The sequence below is a fragment of the Platichthys flesus genome, chromosome 5 (genome assembly GCF_949316205.1).
Source record: "Platichthys flesus chromosome 5, fPlaFle2.1, whole genome shotgun sequence".
NCBI lineage: Eukaryota > Metazoa > Chordata > Actinopteri > Pleuronectiformes > Pleuronectidae > Platichthys > Platichthys flesus.
In genome coordinates this window covers 8,514,087-8,531,504 of record NC_084949.1, presented here as the reverse complement: position 1 = coordinate 8,531,504, position 17,418 = coordinate 8,514,087, and the positions used below count along the sequence as shown (strand labels likewise).

The 17,418-nt window shown below is 44.5% G+C and overlaps 1 protein-coding gene across 1 annotated transcript; it reads right to left on the bottom strand.

The window, feature by feature from the left end:
* Nucleotides 1–275: 275 nt before the first annotated feature.
* cep170ab (centrosomal protein 170Ab) lies at nt 276–17,139 on the bottom strand. Its single transcript, XM_062386931.1, has 19 exons — nt 17,035–17,139; nt 16,703–16,792; nt 14,876–15,018; nt 14,652–14,741; nt 13,450–13,528; nt 13,172–13,230; nt 12,559–12,721; nt 11,019–11,585; nt 10,522–10,877; nt 10,311–10,436; nt 9,986–10,118; nt 7,586–9,025; nt 7,069–7,312; nt 6,122–6,230; nt 5,782–5,931; nt 4,680–4,768; nt 4,182–4,275; nt 2,194–2,245; nt 276–2,092 (listed from the first exon to the last, which is right to left on the bottom strand). Exons 3-19 carry the CDS (start codon nt 14,978–14,980, stop codon nt 1,836–1,838), a joined length of 4,113 nt encoding a protein of 1,370 aa, XP_062242915.1. The 5' UTR covers nt 14,981–15,018; nt 16,703–16,792; nt 17,035–17,139; the 3' UTR covers nt 276–1,835.
* Between the last annotated feature and the right edge of the window lie 279 nt (nt 17,140–17,418).

Genomic DNA, 17,418 nt, shown 5'->3' with positions numbered 1-17,418 from the left:
CAGGCAGGATGAAGGTCAAGTTTTTAAACTTCACACTACACCACAGACTGTTAATAAAAAGATCAGCATACAACATCCAGCACACAAACAATAAAATCTGTCCTTATATTATAGAACTGGTTGAGGAGGACTCACTAATAACCAGGAATCATCATGAAGTTGCTCCAGAGCATTAACACAGACAAAGAGAACAGAACATTCGATTGTGTACAAAAAAAGCAAAGAACAAATAGTCTAAGATTATCATGCATTTTATTGGAAATGAGACACAGGTATTGCAAGGTCAACATTGTTACAAAGAAAAAGGTTAATTAAATAAAAAGGAAATCAAATTCATACAAAACATCCAAACAATATTCTCCAAAAGGCTCAAACAAGATTTTAAGACAAAGTACAATAGGCGCAGAGCACAAAATGCAGTCATTAATCTTTATTAATAAAGTCGTTTTGGCTAAAATGTTTTCAACAGTTCTGATCAGGTTACATTCATGTGTAAACATCGGTATGAGGCAAGACATTGGAAAAACCTACAGTCATCACAGTCGCCCGTCCTTCCATTGCATCGGTTGGAGATAAAATGCAGCTGCAGGAGTTGGAGGCTCAGCTCCTGTCAATGCTGGTTCAAACACCACAGTTTGTTTGTGATCAGACAGAAACTGGACAAAACGCTCGTGGACAGACGGCTGGTTTTAAACCCTGCTTTGTTTTTGGTCGAGGACACCGACATGATAAAGGAGCGTCATGGGGGCACGTCATGTCCTATTCCCTCAGAGAGGAGATTAATGTACTAAATATCAGCTTTGAAATGTGCAAAGAAACAAGTTCCGCTCTCTCTCTCTCACTCTCACTCTCTATATATATACATCTCCTGTAGCGTCTCTTCTCTCTATTCTGATTGTTTTTTTCCAGGGCACTTGTGACAAAATACATTTGGAAGAGGAAAAGCATGTTTTTCTGGGAGCTACATTTGATTTGGTATCTACACACAGGGTCTCTTTGTCTTCACTTGATTTAAATGACATCACCAAAATTAAAAAAGGCATGGATGAGAGTTTTGAATTTAACTATAAGAAACATTTACACAGGTACATACTGTACACACCCAGTTCTTTTCCAACAAGCACTATGGCTTTTTAAAAATGGAAAATCATTACTGGGAACAGCTTGGGGGACGCATTTGCAACAGGCCAACAATATATATTTTCAATAAATAATTCTATGGCAGGATTAAAGAACGTTTTTCACACGAAGCTCTGCTGAATCCATTGCATCTTTCCATGCATTGGCCCAAGGACTACTGACTGACAAACTTTGACTTTGATATGAATCCTATGCGATGATTTGAAGGTAATTAATTGGCATGACTGAGTTTCACCTTTGGCAAAAGTCAGAGATGCTTTGATATATGAAGAAAACGCGGAAACTGGATCTAAGCAGGAATTTTCACGTCAACTTTTAACATCACGTCCTGTCATCTTCTACCGTTTTCTACATCCGTTATTTTTTCAAATGAGTTCAAGGATAATAAGGACTAGCTGCAACACAAAAACACAGATTGGTTAATGTATGTTATGTCGTAGCTTAGTCATGAGCCCCCATTAATGCTGACGTGTTTTCATACTGTGCATCTCACATCCTAAGAGCTGCTATTTAGGACTTTAACAGTAACATGATTCAGTTTGGCAGACAGATGACACTCAGTCTTTACCACATGATAAGCATCACCCTCCTGTCTGTTACTGGACATGAAACCGAGACAATAACCTCACACCAAGCTAAGCTCAGTGTACTGCCTAAAATAAAGGGTGCATTCTCTGAATTATGTCCATAGTGAGTCAGTTGAAGGATCTGGGGCTCTGCTGGGGGCCTGGGTCTCGCCCTGTCACCTCAGCGTGGTCTGAGGATATACGGGCTTCAGAGGTCACTCCTTCAGGCCTGGAGGATAAGTGGGAGAAGGACAAAGCTTCAGCTCCAGGGTGCGCCGCCTCCTGCTGAGAACCAGGGCTGAGCTTCTTGTCAGCCAGAGGACTGGTGATGCCCAGGGAGGTCAGGGCGTCCAGGGTGCCGTCCGGGTCCACCATCATGTCAATGACTGTTAAATAGAAGAAAAAAATTTAAAATGGTTGTGTTTGAATATCACTTTAGCCTTTCTATGTTAGGAACCTGTGAACACTAAAGAAAAGCCTCTATTACCTAGCAGCTGTCGTTCCACTCTCTTCAGGTCCTGAAGAATGTGTGAAATCTCCTGTTAGGAGAGCAGAAATGAAAAATGAAGGTCGGTCTATGATGTGATTGAGCGAATAAATTGCCTGGATTCAGCTCCTCGTTGCTGCAGGAATAAGTTTGGCGTCGTGCGCCCTCAGCCATGCTTTATGAGCCCTTTGACTTGTGCCGTGGGTAGACATATCTTTTCAGGGGTTCAAACGAGGCCATGCTGGGTTAAAGGCACGATTTATGAGCCTGCTCCGGGGCGAGGCAGACATTTTGTGGACTCTAACTTTTTACACCCTTAACAACTGCTCATAAGTCTTTTTCTTTTTCCAGCACTCTCTGTGATTGCTCAAGTAATTAATCACATATTGTCTGGTTTGTGAAGGATTTGAAACTGTATGGTATTATTCAATTCCTTTGAAAAGCTAATGAATTACTGGTGTAGATAAACTCTAGGGCAAAATGTGCAGAAAATGCATTTCCGCCAACGATTAGGCTGTCTAGACTTTCCTGATATTCCAGTATCTGATGACTGAATACAAATGCACTGGATGAGTTTCAAAATAGTGCAGTCGAAGAGCAGTCGATACATTTTGTTGTCCTTATTCTTCCTAAAACATCAGCACATTATGGTCAAATATACAGAAGAATATTGCTTTCATTTGAGGGGGGAAAACAGATGGCTGAAAATCCTTGTACTTCCCATCTGAACAATCCCAAACACTTATACTGACAAAGTAATACAATGATATCGATGTTATATGTCTCCGAGCCAGTAGGCAATTTGAAGAGGGATAAACCAAAATGACCAAAAATTCATCCTTTAAGATGTAACGGTCTTCGACAGTCAAGCAGCATAAACTCGGTAGGTACTTTTGCTGTGTGCCACAACAAGCACATAGTTCTATACTGCAGGGGTGTCCTCCCCCCACACACATATCCACACTGATCAACTCTAAAGGGGAATCATCTGGAGAGACACTCCCAAGTAATATTCACACAAAGTTTCGTGACAATCTATTAATGCTTTGTTGAGTTATTTTGTATGCATGCACGCACATGCACACACTCACACAAGCACACAAACACTTTATTACTTTACATTGGCATTGTTATTAGTTATTTTCTTTTGCACAGGCACCGCAGGACCTTGAGATTGTTCTGGTGGAAAGTGCACAATATTGATCTATCTTGTTATTATAGAGAAACAAAGCAGATTTTGAGCCTGCAGGGAAATCATTACCACACATTTTCTGAAACAAGACAGAAAAAAAAGCTAACTAATTAGCACTAAACATGGAGTAGAGTCAAGGCTTATGGGAATGTTAATAGTATTGTGCGGACAAAAAGTGGAAAAAGTGAGATTTAGACCTGATGGTGGTCTAAGTTAAGTGATTGTATCCCACAGTTGTTGAGACATCTATCTACTATTCCAGAAATCTTTGTCTCTGTCTGTCTGAGACTCGTATATCACGCAGACTGCTAATCCTATTGGCTTCACACTTGGCAGGAGTATCGCTGAGGGCCACAGAAAGTGCAGTGTCAAGTTTGGATCAACAATAAATTCAATATTAGCCACGTTTGAATAAATAGGTGACCAGTACCCTTCAGTGGTGGCGGCGGAGGCTGAGACTCATCAATGTGACTGACAGTTGATTACGTCAACTGTGTGTTCATGGCAACGTCAACCACAACTAATTTTCTAGTCCGGAATTTGCTAAGTCGGGTTTACACTGAACTAAACAGATTCAACACTGAATTTGGGGTTAATTTAAAACCCCAAATGTCAATATCATGGGAACACTCATGAAAAACCGAGGGGACCACATAAGAACTCATCCTGAACGGAACAAACCCCAGACTACTCAAAAACATTTGCTGCTAGTGTGGATGTAAATATTGCTGTAATGTCTACTTCAGAGTCCATTACTAGATAAAAGAGACGGTGTAAGGAGTTCACTTGCTGTCACCTTGTTGGAGGTCTTCTGGAGCAAGGAGTCGTGCTCCGCCTGCAGCTTGCTCTCAATCTCTTCCCATTTCCGCTCTCTATCCTTGAAGAGGATCCTGGAGGGCAGGCAGGTACCAAAATAGATGAAAGTAAAAGATGTGAAAGAAATGTTTAATATAGCTCTTGATTGTTGACTGCTCTTGTTATTGGACTGCTAAGGTGATTTAATTCAGGCAGTGTCTGCAGATTGTAGAATGAAAAAAAGGCCTTTGAGTTGTCATCCTGTGAGTTATAATAAGATAAGTGTGCGGTTGTCAGAGTAAACCTTTGTGATGTGCCACTCAAACTCTGCTTGTTATCCTAGTTCCAACATAAAACAGACAGGGAAATTCAAACAATATACAAAATGTTCGCTTTTGGCAAATCTACCTTGCATTTGCTGTTTTCTGAGTGTGGTGTGTATTAAATTCACAATGGTTTACAGTACAATAATTCCTTGTCCTGTCTGGTGGATGCTCACCTGATTTTGCAGCCTGTTTTGTCAACAGACTGACGTATCCTTGTCGACAGTTGAGTCACAGACGCTAGGAATAAACCGTCTAGCACCGCCTGATGGTTGATATAAAGAAACACAACTCTTATTTAACAGTGTGTAATGACTGCGTAACGTAGATGTGTAACATGAGTAAGAAACCACAGAAGCTGAATAAGCCAAATAAGAGCCATATTAAAAAAACTGTTTTATATCATCTCATGCTTTGATTTTTGTCCAATCAGAAGCCGAAGAGTTTTGTCTGCTAAGGAGGGAGTGAAGTTGGCATGTAGTAAGCTCCCTCTAGTGGCAGTCTTTTGCAACAAGAGTTCAGTTGATATCTTCTAACTGTGTACTACTGTCATAAGTAACCAAAGAATGGAGGTGAATTGAATGCCGGGCTACTTTAAACACTGTGCACACATCACAGTTGTGTGAACTAGGCTAATTTGTTTCCACTTTATAATAAATACAAACAATAAACTGTATTTGTAAGGAACAGTTTAGGCCTAAATGCAAAACTAAGTACTTAATGTGAAAGCAATGATGACATTTTAATAAAACAAAATAAGGATAAAATTAAATATAAATAGCAGGGTAAGCTAACATTGGCCAGGATAAAACAGCCATTGGGTAAAACGTTTCTTTAAGGAGTATGAGATAAAGCAACAAAAAAAACCAGCATGTCAGTAGAAGGCTATTGTGAAAAAGACGTGTCTTAAGGTTTCTTTTGAATCTGTCATCACATTTAGAGTCTAAGATGTGCAGAGAAAGTGCTCCATAGTTTAGGGGAGTAATTAATAAAGTCTGGCTCGCCGTGCTTTTTAGTTCTGACATCAGATACGACAAAAAGGTTTCAGTCAGAGGATCTCAGGGACCGAGAAGGCATAAGTTTTTTTTTAACATGTCTACAGGGTTAGATGAAGCAAAGCCATTCAGTAAACACACCAGACAGAGCAGTGTTACAGCAGTCCAGCCTGCTGGAGATAAAGGCATGTACATGTATTAGCGTGTCTGTGTCTTCCTGGGAGGGAAATGGTCTCACACTTTTAAAGATAGAGCTGTGCTGAATACTGAAGCCCAGACTCACATCCTCTCTGTTCCACGTCTGTCTGCGGATGGAGCGGGAGCTCTGTCCACGAGAAGCTCGGGGCCGCAGCTCCACGGAGCGCCCGTTGGGTCCAAGATCTGCGGAGGGACCAACAAGGTCCGAGCTGTCATCGAAAACACCCTCCTCCAACTAAATCAGAATCAAGACACATCCAAAAATTATATTGTGACATAACCTCTGGTATGAGAAATGTTTGTATCAATACATTTAATATGGGTGGCACAGGGTTAAGAAAAACAAATACATTCTATAATGATCAAGTGCAGCAGATAAATAAACTTCTGCTGATCTTTGGTTTTGTAGAATGTGTTGACTTTACCAAAGGTCCTGGATCAGTGGCTGCAGGGCTGACTGAGTCGATCTCTCCTGCCACATCGTGGATTTCTCTGGCGAGCATGGCAAGGTCTTGGGCAAGGTCCTGGCTGATCCTGATGAACAAATACAAATCATTGATGATACGCATGTAGGATATCTTTCTTCCTGGCTTTCTGTAATAGTTTCTCCAAGTTTTCTCAGAGATTTTCAAATAGAAAGCAGGATACAGGAAATCTTTCCTGAATTATTACAACAGCAGAAGCAGTATATTCTAGTACAGCTATCGTGACTCATCGCTGCTCTCCAGCTACATTTGAGTTCCTCTCACTTGTGTAGGGGAGAGCGGGGTAAGGTGAGACATCGGGTAATGTGAGACACCCCCTGTATCTAGGCAAAGGAACACATTTGACCATTATATTTTTAAACCCCTCCCATCCCCCCCTTGCCATGAAGGAGAAGTTGGTGCTGGTGCTGTGGTAAGTGGGTTTTTCAAAAAAAGTGTTTTTTGCTGTAAATAAAGTACATTTTCTTGTTTGAACTTAATCAACTGTTGTGTCAAAACATATTGAATCAGGTAGAAAAACGTATATCATAGATGTTGGTGAACTTCCAACATATAAAACCATGTGATCGATGCTAGCTGAAGATTAGCCCGAATTGCTAACAGATGTTTTTTCTAAAATGGTGGCTGTGGGGTAAAGTGAGACATCAAGCACAAGTGAAGTTTAGTCTTAAAACATATTTTAGTGTTATATTACATTATATATGTTTTATTTTTAATGTCATAAACATAAGAAAAGCCAAGAAACTATACACCAGGAAGACAACCTTTCCATTGATAGGAAACATCCTCAATTAATGGGAAATGTGTACATTTTATTGATATATAATTTTAGCTCACCTAGAGGGGAGCAAATGTAAAAACTGTCTCACTACCCCGCTCTCCCCTACCTGGCTATTTCCTCGCTGTGTGCTGTCCAGTCTCTCATGTACTCGTCCTGCTCTCTGGAGTGCTGCTTCAGGCCAGTCAGGCCGGCAGGATTGGGGGTAGCTGGAGCCGAACCCCCGAGCTGGGCCACTCGAGTTGACAGAAACGGCTGTGTGCTGCCCTGCTTGGAAACGTGGCGGTTCGAGCCGTAGTCGTCCTCTGAGGTTGAGGCGTACTCAACGGGCACGCGGCGCCATCGTGTGCCAGCTGAGGGAAGAATAGCATTTTCAATAGATAGATAGATTTATTCCCTTTATTGCAAGAGTATAACTTGATCAGTTTCAGCAGAACAATTATAAAAACCAAACATGGATATTATATATAGATAAATTATTGGTGTTAGGTAGAAGTTATTGCACTGGTATGGTGCTTGCAATCTTTTCTATCCCAAAAATTGCATATTTAAAAAAGAGAGTAATTTTAGAAAGTGGAAGCTTTCATTGTAATATTGACTGAGGAGATTTTCTTATAAACACTTACATGCAGGCGTGACATGTCCATACGTGGAGCCAGCTCTACTCTTGTCAGGAAGCTTGGAGGCGCTGTTTGCCCTGGCTCTTGGTCCAGACACTGACGCCGCATTGGGTCCTCTTAGTCCTTGTCTGATATTATAATCTCCTGCCACGCTGCGGGCCCCCAGACCTCTACTCCTTGTCACAGTGGCCTCTGAGTCGCTCTGGGCTGACGGGGAGCCCACCCTCGGCCTTCTCGGCTGTGCCAAAGCCTCTATCCTGGACATTCCCCTTCTTGCCATCCCTGTCCTGGATGTGGAACTAGCGGTGGAGGCCTCAGAGGCTATTGACATCCGGTCGATATCAGCCGGCTCGGTGTCAGATGAATCCCCCATCCGGGCTCGTCTCAGTAGGGACGACCTAGTGGGCCTTGGCTTGGGGGCACTGATGGTTTTACTCGTTGTAGAAGAGGCAGGGGTTTGGGAGACCTTAGCCCGACTGGACTTGGTGCTTGCCCCCACTGTTTGTGCCCTGGGATGTGAGTTCCTGTTGGGCTGGGAGTCTGAAGGGAGGGAGTTGGAGTTGACGTCATCGTCAGTGAGGTCCAAGGAAGTCCATGGGCGACTGCGTGGCGGAGGGCCAGATGTTCTAGTCTTGACCCTCCTGTCCTGACTGTCTCTGCCTCCTGTAGGCACCTTGCTGGATGAGCACACTACTGTTTTTTCCTTCTGCTGTCCAGCAAGGATCCTGCGTCTTTGGACAACTTTCCTCGCCCCATCAGCCTGGCTGACTGTGCTGGTGGTGTCCACGTCCGACTCTGGTGACATGGAGCCTTCGATGGACTGACTTGGTGGATCACCCTGGTCTGAAATAGTGGTCTCTAAAAAGGCTGCCACGGCCTCCGAGTCCTTCTGCACTGTGCCGCCATCGATGCCAGTCTCCCTACCCTGAGTTCTGCTGCCTGTCAGTCCATCAATACGTGGAATGAGCTCGTTGGGCACATTGGTGCTTGGTTTCTCCACAGTAAAACTCTCCTGCCTAAATAACGGTTTCCCGACACTCTCCCTCGCCTTCTCCTCCTCCTTTTTCCTCTTCCTCGCCTCCTCCATTCTCCTCTCGCCGCTGGTTAATGGACGAGGGGGAAGCTTAGTCAACACGCCTGACTGAGCCGATCTCCCACCGCCACTGTCCTGTGACTTGGCTGGTGAGGAGCGACTCGGGCTCCCGCTGTGACTACCCACGCCTCCACAGGGGTGATTTTTCCCCCTGACCATCTTCTCGTCTTGGTTTTCCTTCTCCTGTAGCTCTGTGTCCTGTTTCTCTCCCATGTCTGTACGCAGGCCTGACCCCGGAGTCCTTCTTCCCAGGGTGAGCTCCTCACCGGGCGGCTGGGGTAGGGTCCTCCTCTTACGCTCTGTGTAGCCTGAGGAGGCAAAGGAAGCTGAGTGGCTGGACTCACTTATTTCAGCTGAATGGAGAGAAAATCGATTATTAGTGGATTATCCTGAAACTGAAAAATATGGTTAAGGGTCATATACAAAAGCCTCAATGGGAATGTGTTCTTTCGTTCACTAATCTCAGAGAAGCGTAACATTACCTAAGGTAGTCCAGTCATAGCACTATGTAACAATACCTTAATGTAAACCTAGTTACATAGCAATTTATCCAAAGCTTGCTAACATTGGCCACAATAATCTACTGGTCTTTTGAATGATGAGTTTTTAGCTGCAGTGTGCATGAGTTCAAATTTCCATTTTTACAAGGAAGACTGTGTTATTTCTCCTGCAAATGTCAAACTGAATGGAAAAGTGACTCAATTCAATAGAATTGGAAACTTTTAGCTGATACAGGGTTTCTGCAGGTTTCAACAAGTTAAATTCAAGACTTTTTCAGACCAAAAAGAATAGAAATGAAGACCTATATCGAGTGCGATAGAAATGAAGGAATATCAGAGTCCCAGAATCACTCACACTGCCCCATAGCAGTAATATCCGAATTAACTCAACACCCCATGTTATGTCACAAACTAGAGGCAGAGACGGAAGATGTATATAGTCTTTCCCATAATCTACTGTTGAACGTACAGTAAGAGCATGGTATTTGTAGATGACCAGTTATCAGTTTAATATCGGTCACGTTTGTAGTTTTATTACATTGTGCTTATACGTGTATCTCTGAGAACCAAATATGTATGACATACTTTTAAAGCACAACCGAAGAGGCATTATCTAAACTTTAACATAATGAAGACCAACCTAAAAGTGTTGGTATGTAATAGTTAAACATACTTAAGTACTTAAGTTAAGTCTAAAATCTGATTATTTATTTCTCAGCTTTTCAGGACCCAATGGAAACCCTGTAATATTACAAATGAGTCGACCGACCAAAAAATCCTTCCCTGCTCAGATGAGCTGACGGTCCTACACACCTCTGTCCTCTGTCATCATGACGTGACTCTCCCCTCCCGACCCCTCAGGATCTGTCCTGATGTGACTGGCAGCCAAAGTAGCCCACTGTGAGACCCAGCGAGGACCACCCACCACCAGTTCCTCAGAGAGCACCTGGACAAAGACAGCACAAAAGATACCAGAGGGAAAATGTCAGCATTTAAACAGAGAAGCAGATCCTGTTTGTTATTCTTTCAATGGTTTATCTTGTCCCACACAGATTGCAGGTATACATTCAAAATAACATGAGACATAAATACACACAGCATTTGGACCGGGCTTTAAAATCACTGGGACTATGTGCACCTCTGCCTCCATGCGTCCAGGCTTCCCTCTCTCTCCCATCCCCCCAGCCCTCTGGGAGGTGACTCTCTCTCTTTGGCCTCCCGGCCTCGACACACACACAGCCTCCTGCTGATCCACACCAAACACCTGCGATACACACACACAAATTATTCCGTGACATAACAGAGGCAAACTCAACACTTCAGCATATTGCAACTTTCCTCTTCCTCACCTTGTCGATCATTTTCCTGGCCTCCTCCTCTTCCTGATCTCCATTCTCCAAGTCAATGGTATAGGTCCCTCTGTCGCTATAATCATCTCCATGCTGATGGTTCTCGTCATGTGCGCTCTGCTGGTGTGGTGCCGAACCGCATCGCCTCTCCAGGAATCCACCTGTGGCTTTGGAGGTTGAAGACTTGCGACGGCGCGCAGGACTGTCCTCCTCCGCAAAGAGCCCCTCTGGCACGTTAGCTCGACCCTCTCTGATCTTCATCCCTGCGCCGCCCCACAGGCCCCACGGACGATCCCTCCGCTGCTCTCCCAGTGCGTTCTCTGAGTCGCTCTGTGTGCCGTCCTCATGTTTACTACCTGGTACGGGAGAGAGAGGTTCATGGGTAAGAAAGAGACTAAACCTCATAAGCAGGAAAAAATATCATCCAGGCAAGTGATGTTCGGTCGCGATGGTGAGAGATGCTGCACACACACACACACACAAACACACACACCCACCTTTAAGACTCTTTAGCTGTACAGGAACATCACTCTTCACACTTTCCCCGTCGTCCTCTGCGACCGTCTCCTTGAGAGCCAGCGGCAGCTCGTTCTGGGCCAGCCAGTCAGCGACTTTGACCTCCGCCGCAACCATGGCCGTTTGCAGTGGACTCAGCTCCTCCCCGACAGGTCGTTTAGGACGGGGCCTGGTCTCTGGCCCTACCTTTGCAACTCGATCTTTGACGGGGACTTTAGCCAACGCCCCGGGGTCGAACTCGATGGTGAAGGAGGCGTGGCCATGAACAGGCTCCGCAGCAGCAGACGAGTCAGCCTCTGGTTCTCGTGAGGGGGACCCGCCACTCACCTTACCAGCTGAGGGAGTGTCCTTGGTTGGGATTTCAAAGTAGCTCGGCTCCTGACTGGAGGTCGTTTGCGAGGCGCAGTTTGAAAAATCTGGTTTTTCTCTCTTCTGCTCAGAGGCCTTGTCCTCAGGCCTCCCTGGTTGTTGGCCATTACGGTCTCCATCTCCCCACCAGGCAGGCTGGCCATAGAGGGGGGTGCCCCTTTGCAAAGCTGAAACATCCCCTGGCAAATACAACAAGTCGGTTGGTTTTACAAGGGAATGACATAACTGCATACATTTTTTATGCATGGATTCATTATTTCATTTTTGAATTGTTCGAAAACTGAAAAGTAACAATACAAACTTTCTGTAGCTCAAATTTAGGAATTGAAATGGGTTGGCCTGTCTGACTAACAGCATAAAATCAAGAAATTCACAGAAATTTACAAAGTTTTTGTCAGTTAATCTTCTGTCAGCTAACATCGCTAAAGGTGACCCTGCTTTGGCCTGCATGAGGAGATAAGCCTCACAGATTCTGTGACTTCTTTCAAATCACTTCTGAAAACCCATTTTACAGACTTGCCTTTATGTGATGACGTTCTTTCGTTATGATATGTTTTATATATGTTATGCTTTTTATTTGTATTTACTTGCTTTTATGTGGTGTCGTCTTCTTAAGCATTACCCCTGTTTTGTCTGCCGAAGCACTTTGAAATCCCTGTTTTTAAAGGTGCTAAATGGAGCAACGCCTAGTTCAGGCAGCTAACTCGAGCTTCGCTGCTCCAAATCATGTGACATACATCATGTGACATACCTCACTCTCAACAATCATCTATAATACACAAACACCTTATAAGGCGGTCTATTTAAGCAGAGAAAATCCCCCATCCCTCCCTTTGCTTGCCCCACTGCTGCGTCAGAATTGCTGCCAGTTGCTTCAGCCCCTACACCACCCCAGCATCCACCTGTAGGCTCCGACGGGGGCTTACAAGTATTTGCTCATCACTCCCATCATATCTATGTAATCATATAGGGGGGAGTGTTTAAGTTGCAGCCTAGACGCCATGTGTACGCATATGTAAAGATTCCTGCAGCTCAAGATTGTGATGTGCATTGACGTAGCTGTGGCCTGTAAAGGAAAGGTCAACACTATACCATTCATAAGTTGATGCAGTATTGTAACCAGGGACTGTGCAACCTGTCTTGGATGATCACCTGTGGTCTTGTCCTCCGTCCTGCTGGCCTCAGGGGGCTTAGCGGCGGTCGCCTCGCACACGGGTGCTGCCGCTGCTTCAGGAGGTTTCACCTCAGGTTTAGAGGCTACACCTTTTGGGGGCCTCTTCTGGTTCAGCTGAAGCTGGCTGCTGAATTTCTCGTGCTGACGGAGGAGACAAGGGCAAGGCGAGTTTAAACTGATGGAGGCAAATGCTGGATAATGTAGAATGGCAGAGCTACAACCAAGGGATATACAGAACATTCTTTTGTTTTTCGTTTTTGATCTTAGTAACAGAATATAACTGAAGAGATGTGCTGAATATTAACACTGATCACTATGTTGAGCTACTTGAAATTCTGTGTTGGCTGCAGCTTCCTGGGCAGTTCGCTGTGATGACACGGCAGAATCATAAATCATGATATTAACTTCTCCAGTTCAGCAGAGCTCTTTGTTCTCTTTGACAAAAATCCATCTCTCTGTTATTTCCACAAGGACAGAAGATATCCAGCTGTCCTGTTGTGAGCGGACACACTGTATTTACACTGTCAGTCAAGATCTAAACTTCAGATACAGGTTTTCTCACTGCATGCACTGTGGAGTGGAGCGTCTGACCTTCAGGGCTTCTTCGGGAATATGCATCTCTCCTCGTACCACAGTGAACAGGTTGGTATGTGAGGCAGGTTAAGAAAAGTAAAAGACAGCGAGCTCTACGCAGGGGTGAGAAACATGCACTGATCGCCTCATCTATTATACAGCAGCCCACAGAGCAGTTAGCATTCACAGCCATTCAAGAACATATACGGTTACGGTGTCGTCCGTGTTCACTGACCTTACGCAGTGACACCCACTGGGTTCTGACAGAGAAAAACACGAGCACGTTCAAAGGATATCGTATCCAAACCTCAGTTTGTCGTCGGTTTTCAGCGTGACGTAGATCTGCTCCTGAATTCTCACGTCATTGACGAATGTCTGCAAGAAAAAGATGAGTGTAGTTTAAGCTCAGGGTCTGCTGATGTATCTCACTAGTGTTTGTTCCTTAATTATTTAATGGAAGCTAACACAAAGTCCTTATCTAATTTACTTTAAACAGATATTTCATGATTCGAATTATAATGAACTCCACCATGGAGGTTAGGATTTCACCTGTCGGTTTGTTTCTTTGTTAGTTAGCTATATTACACGAAAGCAACAGAATGGATTTCCATGGAACTTGGTGGAAAGATGTGGTATGAGTCAGGGAAGAATCCATTAAAATATGTGTGGATCTGGACCAGGGGGCGGATCTATGGATTTTTTAAACTTTCTTTAACATTGTCACAAAGGATGTTTAAAAAAAAATGTACACTTTATTTTGACTGATCGTAGAAGTTACACATATTAGACCAAAGAAATAAGACACACTTAGCTATTTATTTTAAAAGGATAACATAGCTCTTGCTTATGATTACACTGAGAACATGATCCATAGTGATAGAGTGAAAGTTATTATTTAAATATAGATCTATCCAGTTTTGGAACAACAGGGGGTTGTAACCACCCAGTTGTAGTCTCACATGCACATACAGACACTGAGACGGTCTTTGTCCCTCTTCACCGTACTGACCTAAAAGGATCTCTCCCTAATTTGATTTGTCTGTAAGTGCTGGAAAACAAAATCCACACTCCTCACCTTGTGTGCACAATTACATTGAAAGGTTCAGGAGAAGCTACCCTGAGGTTTTGGAAAGTCTAAGTCAAAATAACATGAGGGTATCTTTCAGAGTTACGGTTCCATTTTCCTCTTTGTGCTGCCTTCCCTTCACCACAGCTCAGCATGGAAACACTGTCGGTGGAAACACAACTTCAGCTGACTTTCAGAATCTATTTCCCAGCAGAACGAGGCCTGTGGATTCTGTTCCCCAACCCTCAACTTTGAGAAAGGGCCAGTACAGACAGGGGGAATTATGTCAGCGGCCAAAATCCATTTCGATGTACCTATGGATATGTTTGTATATTAAGAATCAGTTTAATATACGTTATGGTGTCATGCTTTCTGAGCGGTGAGTAGATAAAGCAGTAAAGACACGCGGTGGTAGATGAACAACACACTCACCCCATTCAAGCTGCCCAGGTCCTTGACTTTGTGTTCGTCTGTGTTTGGCTCGTAGTTGACGACGGCATGCTGTTTGTCAACACTGCGGGACTAAACCACACAAAATCCAGTCAATCAAGGTAATCCATGCTAATCTGCACTGCTTCAGATCATCATCCGGGCGGATGATGGATGACAGCTCCCAAGCCGTGCGTCCAGTGCTGTTACAGATTACAGTCACCTACCTGCAGCATGAGCTCGCAGTCGTCCCTCCCCACAAAGATCATCTCCCTGGGTAGACGATGGCGCGTCCCCCCGCCGCTCACCAGGAACCAGGAAGTCAGACTCATTTCTGCCTCGTGAGCTCACCTTTGACCATTAATGCATCCTGCTGGAAACAGGAAGAGCGTCAGGACTGCCTAAGACCATCCATCCATCATCCATCCATCATCCATCCATCGTTAAAAAAGATATGCAAATACAACTTGTGAATGAGGCCTATAGCTTCATACAATTAGAGCATGCACATTACTTTAACATCTGTTTAATCGGTGCATGTGTGTGTGTGTGTGAATGTATGTGTGTGTGTGTGTGTGTGAGTGTGAGTGTCTTTGTGTGTGAGTGTGTTTGTGTGGGTGTATGTGTCATATGCACTGTAGCTATTTCAGGTATGACCCGAGGACACTGACGCGCTTATCTCGGCCTGTGTTATGGCTAACAACATGAAATGGGAACCATGAGTAAAAACCCACAGCTCGCAGAATTCCACACATCATTCTCCTTAACACACAAATCGAATTAACTCAGCGGAGTAGCCCCGGTCACCAACTCCGAGAGTAAAAAAACACACACAGAAAAGAGGAGGAGGAGCTCGATATTTCACAAGAAGGAAGGAGGGAGTGAGAATGACTAAGAAGAGAGAGATCAGAACACAGATAGCATTTCTGTGTTCTGATCAGTATACCCAGATGTGGGTCGTTGTAAAGTAGCAAATGTGGCCTAAAATAAATGTGGGCCTTTTCCGACAAACTCGTGGTGCTCTCTGCAAGGTGTGGTGTTGACGTGAGCCTTACGTGTCCCAATAACATCATAGCACAAAATACATTTGGGCCATCTTTGGTCATTTTGGTTGACGTGCGGTATTGCTATGGCTTACTTGTGGCCCAGATCTGGCAAACAGGAGCGGACCGCCCAGGTGACATAATTTGACGCTGTATGTGGACCGGATGACGGTGTGGCAGTATGGGCCAGATCTATGCCAAAACAATTTTGCTGTATGGAATTGATAATAATGAATAGAACAGCTAATTTGATGGGAGGCTGTGCAGAAACAGGCCCTCGCACTTGGACCAGAAAGAGGCAGTCGGTCGGGGAAACGAACCGAGAGGATACCAAAAACAATGTATTTCCTTTTTTTCATTATCTGATTTCCATGCAGTTGTGAGGTTCCTCCCTGCACGAAAAACTAGCACAACAGCTCTTTACACTGGGACACAGGGCCAGTCATCCCTTTCTTGGAGCACCATCTGCACACAGGGCCTTGCTGACTCATGCTCTAGAAGCAGCCATATAGGTGAATTAGCAGGATTTAATTACGCACACTTTGTCATATCTCCTGTATGTGCATCAGCTCAGTTCCAATGGGACCTGACAGCAGCTCCTCTCTCTCTCTCTCTCTCTCTCTCTCTCTCTCTCTCTCTCTCTCTCTCTGTGTGTGTGTGTGTGTGTGTGTGTGTGTGTGTGTCTGCCTGTGTGCATGCATGGCTGTAGCTGTGTGCTTAACCCTTTCTGTGGCCTGGGCTTCTGCTGTGGCCCAGATTTCCTCTTGGCCGCACACGGCCCAGCAGCATCACTCTCAGACATGAATCCTCCCTCTGCAAATGACAACCCATCAACTGTGCGTGCGAGGCTGCGGAGGCTAATGATGGGTTGGAGTCGGCCAATGAGAGAGGCTGGAAATTAGCCCGTGTTAGGCCACGTCTGAGTCCATTTGCTTAATAAAGATCCACTGCTGTGATGTAATGATATGGAGGATGCAAATAAACAATGCATATGGTTGTGAGAGTCGCTACCTTCGCTACAGTGGAGCCTGTCTGCTGTGGATGCTGATTAGCGACTTGCCATCCGACGCGTATTGATCCACAGGACATTCACGCACGTCTCTGTGAGACAAAAACACACATTTACAACGATCACCATCACGTATCGTTGAGGAACCAGGTTAAGAGGCTGATGTCTGTGCTTCGCCTGTCCTCTTTATGGTCGACACACAGCCTGGGCTTGTCGCGATGCTCATTTCTCCGTCTCCGCCGTCAGAACCGAGGAGGCAGTTGATTTCACCAGCACCGGCTCGTTAGAATAAACACACAAATAAAGACAAAGGTAAACAAACACAGGAGCTTACATGTCACTCAACGGGAGATCCACGGTCAAGCAGCATCCGATCTGTGGGAGGATTGTGGACAGAGCTCCTGCTGATGCCCAGCCCAGCTCCTCCAGCACTGATGCGTCTTGGCCTCACGGTGGCGCTGTGTGCTCGTGTAGGGAGGGGTGCATGAAGTTATGTAATAATGTATCGACAGCAAAGCATTAGAAAGTGAACGAGGGTCCTTAATTAGATGAGTGCTTGTAGATTTTGGTCTATTATACAAAAAATACTAACACTGTATACATTTGTAAAGTGCAATAATATTCAGTTTTTCATCATGTGTTCAATATCGTGTGCAATATTCCACATTGCGTATTCCAATTGTCATTTATACTTATTGCCATTTTTTAATGAATCTAT